A 10,271-nucleotide genomic window follows, 5' to 3' on the forward strand; every position below is an offset into this window, starting at 1 on the left:
TGTGGGTCCGGGTTCCGTTCCGTAGCGAGTGAGCGGGTTGTTGGGTCCAGTCGGGTGCTTCGGCCTATCTGTTAGTGGTAATTATCGTGCTTCAGGCAGCGGCAGGCTCGAGGATCTCACAACCCTTCTACTCCGGGTTTGTCAAGCCATACGGCAAACTTCGATTTTTTTTTCTTCTTCTGCTTCTCCTTCTTCTCCGTCTTCTTTCCGGGAGGATGGATGCTTCGTTTTTTTCTTCCTTCTACCTCTTTTTACCTGGTTATTTGTGGTTCTCCTTCCGTGTACAGGTGTGTCGTAGTTTCAGGTATGCACGCAGGTGTGGCCAAATGCATATCACTAGAGCATAATCAAAGAAGCAGTGCACCTTTTGGAAATCGTTATCTCTTCCTCCCTGCGTTTATTACCTCGTTTTATGACTGCAGGGTTTTCAGTAGTTAATCAATGCTCGCGTCTCCTCCAAGCAGAGAGATGAGCGCCGGAGGGAAGGAGGAAGAGGGCGCCAGGGAGAAGAAACTGAGGGGTCGAAGTGCATAGCTTTCCGCCTTCCTCCGTAACCGCCGCGCGCCTCCCTCTCTCCTACCTTCCTTCCTCTCAGCGCTCCCCATCGGAATGCTCCCTTATACCGACCCCCGCGCCCTCTTAACCCCCTCATCCCCCGCCATCCTGGATCATGTAATCACCCCCAGTCAAGTCGAGGAGCCCCGGAGTCATTAGGAAACAAGGCGGTCCGCGGTAAATATTCATTAAGACAAGCAGACATTAGCCCGAGTGGAGCTTGTTAGCGCGGCTGTCTGTGACCAAATCCAGAGGCGGTCTTATCGGGCCTCTGAGATTTCTTACTCCTCATTAACGCTGACTTGCCACATTTCACATTCAAGTTGGCATTAGATTTATACGACCCAAATTGCCCTCCGAGGAGTCGTTTGGGGGTTTAGTCGCGGCATCTCCGAGCTTATCTGTGGCCTCGTTAGCTTAATTAACACATATTTTTGGGCCCGGCCGAGGAGATGGAGCCTTGCTTACCACGCCGAGATGCTCCTCCTGCCGCCGTAGTCATTTTGCTCGCCCGCACTTTTACCCGAGTCGTTGTGTGGTGTTCGTCCCTTCTGGAGAGTGTCTTACGAGGGGAGTCCTTGAAGATAGCGAGTCGGTTTTTTTGTGTTTTTTTACAGCAAAGGAGACGGCACAAGGGCACAAAAAAAGGAAACCACAATAAAAAAAAAAGCCCGCTACTCGTTGTGTTGCGGAAAGCGTTGATTCAGGCCACGAGACTACCGCCCTTATTGTCAGACGCCGAGAAGGAGATCAATCGGGTACTGATGAATGTTTTTGTTTGCTTCACGGTATAGCAGAATGATCAAACTACCGCCAGGGTCATACAACTACCCCCTGAAAATGCCCAACACGCCCACGAAAGCCTTGTCATGTGTGTGTGCTTGGGGGGCGAAATGCTTAAGAATATGACCCTGGTAATCCCCAAGATAGAGACGGCGGGAAAAGTATATGATTGCGGGCACACCGAGGGCCATCTATCACCACAGTTTTGCTCCCCGCCAGCATCTGGACAGCCACGCCGACAAATGGAGGCTGCCAGCGGGCTATAAATTCGAGCTATTAACTTAACTCACTGCCTTGCGAGATGCGGCTGAAGGCTGGGCGGACCGAACGAAGCGGGAAGAAACTGGGAACGAGGCTAAGTGGGAGGGAGGGAGAGAGGGAGGCAGGTGGTGATGGTGGGGTGCATGGGGCCCGCAGACACTCATCTTGCTTGCCGGGGGGGAACAGCGAAGGTTAGCGGGAGGGGGGAATGAGAGGGATCGTGAAGGTTTGCATTAGGAACGTATCTTGTGCTTGCTTGCTGGGAGTTAGCGGTAGGTAAGGGAGAAAGGGAGAAATTGGGAAGGTTTGCAGAGGGGAAAGAGGGAAGGGTTAGTAGAGGTTAGCGAGAGGAAGAGAGGGAGAAAGGGAGGAATTGTGAAGATTTGCATTAGGAACGTATCTTGCGCTTGCTTGCTGGGAGTTAGCTGACAGGTAAGGGAGAAAGGGAGAAATTGGGAAGGTTTGCAGAGGGGAAAGAGGGAAGGGTTAGCGAAGGTTAACGAGAGGAAGGGAGGAGGAAAAGATGGAATTGGGAAGATTTGCATTAGGAACGTATCTTGCGCTTGCTTGCTGGGTGGGTAGCGAAGGTTAGCGGAAGGTTATTATAGAGATGCAATACGTGATAGTTAAGGAAAGAATGCGAGTTTTTGCTTTGTTTTTGGTATTGAAAGTTGATAAAAGGTAAAGCACACATATATTTCTTCCTTGCAGTATTGATAGAAATATAATCCACTGCACACTGATCTCTCTTTCTCTAACTCCACCTCCTCTCTTTCTCTCTCTCTCTCTCTCACTGGGGTGGGGGGGTATGTGACAAACCTTGCGGCAGATAATATCGAAGCTCATTTATGTCAGTCTGAAATCCTCTCCCGCCCTTCCGTCGCACGTTCGGGGTTTAGCGTCCGAGTCGTGCCGAGACGCGCCTCACGTTCCCGGCAGTTCCCAGCAGGTGTTTTTTGGCGCGGCTCTGGTTTGCCCGTCAGCTGATTCCCTGTCTTCGTGATGTCTTGATTTCACAGAGGAAGGATAGACACGATTTACACCCCTCCTGCATCCACTTACAACCCTTTTACATCGTCTCTGCACCCTTTTCTTGATTCTCTTTCTTCGTAATGTCTTGATTTCAGAGGGGTAGGATAGACACGATTTACACCCTTCTTACATCAACTTGCACCCTTTTACATCCTCTCTGCACCCTTTTCCAGTCCGTATTCTTGATTATCTAGATAACCTTCGTCTTCTCTTAATGTGAGAGGATTTGGCCCGTTCTATTAAACATATTGGGAGTGGGAGTCCTATACGTTTCAGAATATAGGCATTTGTTTCTCATATTATGTTCGTCGTGGGAGGAGTAGGCTACGCGTCTCCCATTACCGTTGTGTATAAATATCGGTGTTGACATACGGGCCCCGCATCTCCCTCCGCCGCCCTCCTTCCCTCGTAATTCCAGGTATATTCCGCAAGTGTTATGGTATAGAGTTACGTGGTATAAGTCACCCCGCTGAGCAATGGTGGTTAGGGAAGAATATTGCGCGCGATAGCTTCATTATTTCGTCACTTCAACCCCTCTACACACACACACACACACACACACACACACACACACACACACACACACATTCGCCATCACCCTTTCTAAACTTCATAAGGGAGGGAATGCATAAAACAAAGAGAGAAAATCATTAGGTTAAGTGTTCAATGAGTAGCGAGGGTGGTTTCGTTGTGTGTGTGTGTGTGTGTGTGTGTGTGTGTGTGTGTGTGTGTCATGTGATGTAATCTTGGTCGCGTGTCTGCTCTCTCTCTCTCTCTCTATCTATCTATCTATCTATCTATCTATCGACTTTTATCCTCATTTCTTTCATTATTATCGCCATTGTACCATTTAAAGCATGCATTATTAATCTCCACCCTTATATTCGTTTTACTTATCGTGCCTTTCTTCGTCCGCAGGGAGTTCTACTACATCCAAATGGAGAAGTACGCGAGGCAACACCTAAGTGAAGGTTTGAAGAACGCGGACGACATCGTGGTCAACTTCGAGTCCGAGATCATCCGCGCCTTGAATCTCCACTACAACCGCAACAACCACCTTGAGGTTAGTTTATATGTTGAGAGTCCGTCATTCTTACCCAAGACCTAGGCTGGGATGTGTTGTGATTATGTCAGCTTTTATGATGTGAGTTTTGCTCTGTCTATATTTGTGAGTAATGCTCGACAGCCCTAGAAAGCCTGAAGCCTCAGTCCTGTTGGCACAGACTGACAGACGAGAGGTTTCGGCTCCTACGTTATATACGGATCTAACAGAGCGTTATTTGTCAGCAGATCCCAGAGCACTTCAGGTACGTGGTCGAACAGACACTGCGGGAGTTCTTCAAGGCCATCCAGGAGCAGAAGGACACGGAACAGTCGTGGAAGAAGGCGATCTACAAGGTCATCGCGCGTCTCGACGAGCAGGTGCCCGAGTACTTCAAGTCTCCGACGTTTCTGGAGCAGCTGGAGTAGCGGTGACGTCCCGCCCCGGCCGGGCGAAACCCGGCCCCGGCGGCCGCGCCCACCGCTCCCCCTCTCTCGGCTGCAGATCTCCCTGCAGCAACCTCAACTGCGGCAACCTCTGCTATCACCTCAGTCACAGCTTCTGTAGCTGCGACAACCTCATCTGCAGTAACCTCAGTTGCAGCAACCTCATCTGCAGCACCTTTAGCTGCAGTAACCTCAGCTGCAACACCAGCAACCTCAGCTGTCACCTCAGCTGCAACACCACCGGCTGCAGCAACCTCAGCTGCCACTTCGGCTGCAACACCTAGAAGATAGAGATTCTGTACATACCAGTGAATGAGCGGCCTAAGGCTGGACTATCAGAGGAAGACATGTTCAGAGAAGGCTAAGATGGAGGACTGTTATATGGGCATTCTTTTATTATTATCATGATACAAATATTGAAGGTGCATGTCTCAAATTTTGTCCAAATGTTGTAGCCTTGATTTATTGTGAATATCTATGAGACAAAGCATTTGTGCCTTTCCATGCCTTCCAGTAACAATGATGAGATCTTTCCGACAGCCCAATGTACCCAATTTGTATATAGTTTACTTCTGTTTCCCTTGTTTGTTTGGTTCCTCGAGCCAGAGGATGTCTTGTGAAGGCGCGGCCCTGTGAGCCGCCCTGGCGTGCTAGCACGGCCCGACACCCTCCCCGGGCCTTGGGCCACCCATGTTCCAGGCCTCTCCCTTGCTAGGGTTGGGGCCACCCATTACCCTCGCCACTGGGGGCACCTCCCCCCTCCTAACTGCACCACACTTCTCAAGTCATGCACAGTGTTGCATGCATGAGTCTCCTAGTCACATGATAGCTACCCAGGTCCTAGTTTATTTGATCTGATTATTTTGATTTTTTGCACTGATTCTCAAGTAAGGCTCCTAGTTTTAAGTCATGCATGTAGGATAGTTGTTGATGGTGGTTCCCAGTTACCAAGTTATAATAGCCAACCACACAGTCAAGCCCATACACTCCATAGTCTGGCCCCGGGGGCATACACACTGGCCGGGGCCCACAGCTGGCTGCGGGTAGCGGAACCTGTTTGGATGCTGCCAATCCCACACCACAAGAGAACGTCAGCGTCCTCCTGCGCCCGCGCCGCCCCCCTCTCACCACAAGAAGGCAATACCCCAAGTCACAGACACTTGCTCACAACCACCTGTGTTAGGCGAGTTACCTGCGAGCATAAGACAAACCAAAGTGGCCTTGCTTTGTGGTGGTCGTAAACTAAGATTGACTGCAAGAAGACATCGTATGTGAGATCTAGTCACATGAATGAATCTCTGGTCTGTTGTGATGCAGACCAAAGCATAATCAGTTAACTATGTTGAGAAACCTGACCCAAAGTATGAATATCAAAGTGATCTCGAGACTGCTCAGATCTGACTAATCTTTTCCTCTTCTGTAGTGCGTTCTGCTCGACTAACAAATTTACTAACCAATACGGTGTTGGGATTTCTGTTCTTGAGGCTTTGTAGATAGAAGCAACCTGTCTATCTCAAAGCTTTCCACTAATGCAAGTTGTTAATAATTACGAAACCAAAAGACACATGAACAGTTACAATGTCAAACAAATGTATTAGCAGAAGTCACAAGTGGATTTTTGTTGGTGTAGTCGTGGTGGTGTAGCCCCGCTCCGTGGCGCAGCGCCGCAGCCCTGGCCCCAGTGTAGGGAAGGCTCTATACCGCCCTCAGTACAGTTCAATGTTCTTTGTCAGTACAGTTGTGTGAACATGCAGAGCTAGTTGGCAGTGTATTGTCTCTGGCAGTCTATTATGCTCATGTAATTTTTTTACTTTGTTTGTTTTTGGTATTTGCTATTGTATGCTATTCCATACGCCATAGACATTACATGAGACATCATGGTAATAATGCTTTTCAAACCAAAACTTTGGTGCTAAATGTACAACCGTGTTAATCGTCTGGTACTTCCATTTAGGCGTTTTTATTACATTCCATGACGTAGTTTGTGCGAGCCAGACGAGGCTGCAGCAGCCGGCGCCGCCCGCCGCCGCACCAGCGGTCACCGCTCCCACGGACCGTACCAGAAACATCAAATTAGGCACCTTAGAAATGGGTAGTGATGTGATTGCTTTTGTATAGGGATTGTTTCTCTATTGATTGTGAACTTAAGTCTCTTAATGCTATATTTTCTTAAATCAAATTTTCAAGTTTTTAAGGGATTGTAAGCATTTCATATTATCTTCATGAAATCCAAAACATTTTTTTTCTGGTATTTCTGCTTCTTTCTTTATTTTCCACTAACCCCAGCTGACCTTTTTACGGGTTAGCAGCAACCAAACCAATGTTTTTTTTCCAGTCTAGTCCATACCTTAGAATGTAAAAGAACAGTTAAGTGTTTGCTTCCAGAAGCTAGTTTGTAATGAGGTCCATCTGACAGGGTCGGCATCAACAGGTGTCGGCGAGTCACTGAGTCAGGGGACCGTGGTTAAAGTATTCCATAGTTATGAATCAGAGCTATTCCATGTTTGATTTGGTGTTACATGTTCTCTCCCAGTTCACTACAGGCTTGTTGTACCCGTTGATGATGCTATTGATGTCCATTCTCTCGACGTCTCTGTCGAAGCAATTGAACAATTCAGCCCTGACCCCTGCCCAGACGGCACGCAGCGCCCCGCCGGGCTCAGGGCTGGATGGAATGATAACTTTCTGGTGTTTTACGAAGCACTGGTTCTATGGGGATATACTGCACCAGCAGGAACACAAGACCAAACCGAAGGCAAAATTATCTAGTATAAAGTTTGTGGACCCCTATGCCCCATCACTTGGTGCTCTCCCTCCCGCTCCGCTTCCCGCCCCCGCTTGTCCCCTCTGTTCGGCGCGGGCCGGCGACACCCCCGCAGGGCCCGGCCCGCGCCACCACATACCTCAGCCTGGTGCCAACATTGGCGGCCACCACAGTTCACCACGGCTGGTACCACCTGGGCTGGGGGTGAGACACAAACTTTCCACACAAAATTTAAAGCAGTTGTCAACAGCACTAACCGGAAGGGTCGCCTTGGTAAACGTCCAGTGTTTCAAGTGCCTTGGTCTTACATTTCGAGAGAGGGCGGCCCTGTTTTTCACTATAATCTCCCCATGGAACTTTCAGTGCTTTCAGCATTCCATGTGAAGTGTTGATTTATGCCAATAGAAGCTTTTTCAGTTTCTGTTGGATTTATAGAAGACAAAAATGGTTTAGTTTCTAAAGATGAAATGTTTAAAGTTTAATTTATTGATTTATTTAAAATGTGCACCTAGCATTATGTGTTTTGCATATATAACATATATTCAATTATTATAGAATGTACTAGTTTGTAGACATAAATACGATTCAAACCGAACTGCGGCGTTTCATCCAAACCAAACACCACCACCACCACCACCACCAGCACAGCCCCGCCCGCCCCGCCGTGTGCTGCGCGCACCCGGGGCGGCGGCCAGCGCGACGCACTCGGCGGTGTGTCAAGGGACGGCCCTGGAGCCCCGACACCCGACAATCAAGGAAGGTGATCAGCAGCCAATGTAATCGAGTATTCCATATTTGTAACTTTTTATATAGCGATTCAAGTATATTTTCCTGACATGGCTTTGGCTTTTTCTGGCATATCAACTGTAGGACACACGTTTTGCAATGATGAGAGCAAAGTTCACAAGTTTTTGCAATACTCTCCATGAAGGAAGAAGCCTACAATGGGTAATGGGTGAATAGCAAACTAGCAATGTCAGTCACTGAACCAGCATGAAGCCTCGACTAGACGGCTCGGACCTCCACGCGCCGCGGCGCCGCCAGTGTGCAGAGGACCGCGGAGGGGAGAAGGCGTGTCCCGCGCCCGGCTTCACAAGTGTACATAAGGTAGATTTCTTGGCCTTGAAACCCTAATTAGCATTATGCAGGGTGGAAATTGTTCACTAGATGTTTCACTGCGCATGTTGTTAATGATTTAAAGGCTAAGAAATTATCTGCTCTGCTTTGTGTCTACGAGGTGTTCCGGCAAGGGTCGAACGAGGTGAGTGTTGAACTATTAATTATCTAAGTGAGTAGAATCGCTAATCTGGCTCTCATGTTCCCTGATATCGAGTGGTTTGTTGTAATATATGAACACCGATAGTTTAATGCCCCAGATTTATCATCACCGTAAAGGAAGGTAACGATTTATCAAAGGAAAATACTAATTGTTAATCGTAAGTAATATCTGGTTATACTCACCGAAAGTTTAATGGTCCCAGATTTATCATCACCGTAAATGAAAGTAAAGATTTATCAAGGGAAGAATATTAATAATTTAAGTAATACCGGAACTCTGGTTATCGAGTTCTTTGGCATTAAAAGGGAGAGAGGAAAGGGGGAGGTGAAGCCATTGAGATAGAGAAGCTGTGAGTACGCTGAGGGGCCCGTCTTCTTCATCATAGTCACCAGTGTTTTTTTGTTTGAGCGGTTTGTTTTATATATGCGCCGCGAGTTTAGTTAATGCCCCGGATGCATATTCCCAATCTCTCTACGGGTATGTGGTCCCTGAGTGAAGACGCTCGGCTGTACCTTCGAAACTAACCACGGGGTGTACTGGAAAATGCTCTCATTGTAATTCCCACTCAAAATTACTGAACTCACCTCCACCTATTCCTGACCTTCAAACTTAACCTGACCTAACCTAACCTGCCCTGTTCCAAGAGCGGGCGCCACATACCCGTACAGAGAAGGGAAACTAACCACGGGGTGTTCTGGAAAATGCTCTCATTGTAATTCCCACTCAAAATTACTGAACTCACCTCTACCTATTCCTGACCTTCAAACTTAACCTGACCTAACCCAACCTGCCCTGTTCCAAGAGCGGGCGCCACATACCCGTACAGAGAAGGGAAATACGGGCCCCGGATATATCATAACTGTAAAGCGTAAAGCAAAGTAACAAGACATACATGTATAACATCCCTTTCGGGCCAGTCGATAAATGGGCACCTGAGGAAACTTGTGGAAGGTAAACTATTGTAACCCGAGTGGCCCACCTGCCCTGTGTCCCGGGGTAATGGATTATCACCCGCCACACACCCAAAGGCCAATGTGACGGAGATGAGCACTGGAGCCACGCGCAGCTTACCGTATGCCCCGAATTTCACCTTAACTGTGTATGCATGGTGCCACTTAAGCCTTGTGTAGTAGTATCATTACTAGACTCATAAAACATCTTTCAGTCGCAAAACAAAAAAACGGATGCACATAAAAGCGTACTGTTATAAAATTTGGAAATATATATGTAGTATGGTAATTCAGATTCGTGTGGCCTCTGCGTCACATCAGTCCTTGAGCACCGAGGCCACTTGCAGCTATTGTGTATGCCCCAACTTTTATCATCATCATCATCATCATTTTGTTTATTTTCCGTTTTCACTCTTCCTGAGCGGTTGGACGCTTTATGGCTTTCCTCCATTCTACTCTGTCGTCTGCCCAATGTTCATCCAATCCCACCAATGCCAAGTCTTCCTGTATACACCTTCTCCACGTTTTCCTAGGTCTTCCAACTGGTCTCCTTCCTTCTACCTCTAATCTCTCCACAACTCCCAGCACTGTATCCTCATCTCTTTACCTGTCCAAACCATCAGAGTCTTTCCCTTCTGAGCACTGTTTCCAGGTCCTCTACTCCACATCTGTTAGCTACATCTGCACTGGACATCCTATCTTGCCCCAACTTTACTTACTTTAATTCAGTGCCAGCATTTACTCTACGTATGAATAGTCTATTTCCTATTGTAGCCATTGTTCATTCCTAATTCAGTGTTACTTGCAGATGGAACGACTGCATGGAGGCAAATCAAACATCACCCTCAAGAAGGAACTGCATGACCCAACCACTCGTAACTCACTGACTGGTTTGATATATAGTAATCTTTGCATATTTTACAACCTCTGCTCAGACAATTTAACTAGACAATAGACAAAGCTAGAAAGTTGCTAGGTTCAGAATCAAGCACTAGCCAGGACTTTTGTAGTACTTAAGCAATGCACTCCTTTCAGTCTGGCAATGAAAAGTCTATAAACTGCCAGTATTTTCTAAGCAATGTAAATGAACAGATCTAGAAAGTTGCTAAGTTAAGAATCATACACTTGCCAGAACTTTCATAGTGCATAGTTACTGTAA

The 10,271-nt window shown here is 47.5% G+C and overlaps 1 protein-coding gene across 7 annotated transcripts in view; it reads left to right on the forward strand.

Moving 5' to 3' along the window:
* The window catches only part of LOC127002195 (homeobox protein prospero-like), a 233,811-nt gene extending 226,088 nt beyond the window's left edge, over positions 1 to 7,723 (forward strand). For 6 of the 7 annotated variants that reach the window (XM_050867885.1, XM_050867887.1, XM_050867888.1 and 3 more), the window contains 2 exons: positions 3,550 to 3,694; positions 3,919 to 7,723. In XM_050867885.1, coding sequence (XP_050723842.1) covers positions 3,550 to 3,694; positions 3,919 to 4,101 — 328 coding nt within the window. In that variant the 3' untranslated portion in view covers positions 4,102 to 7,723. The remainder of the gene's footprint in view (positions 1 to 3,549; positions 3,695 to 3,918) is intronic. The other variant, XM_050867886.1, reaches the window with a different exon arrangement.
* Positions 7,724 to 10,271: the final 2,548 nt, after the last annotated feature.

Source organism: Eriocheir sinensis, chromosome 22 (assembly GCF_024679095.1).
Source record: "Eriocheir sinensis breed Jianghai 21 chromosome 22, ASM2467909v1, whole genome shotgun sequence".
NCBI lineage: Eukaryota > Metazoa > Arthropoda > Malacostraca > Decapoda > Varunidae > Eriocheir > Eriocheir sinensis.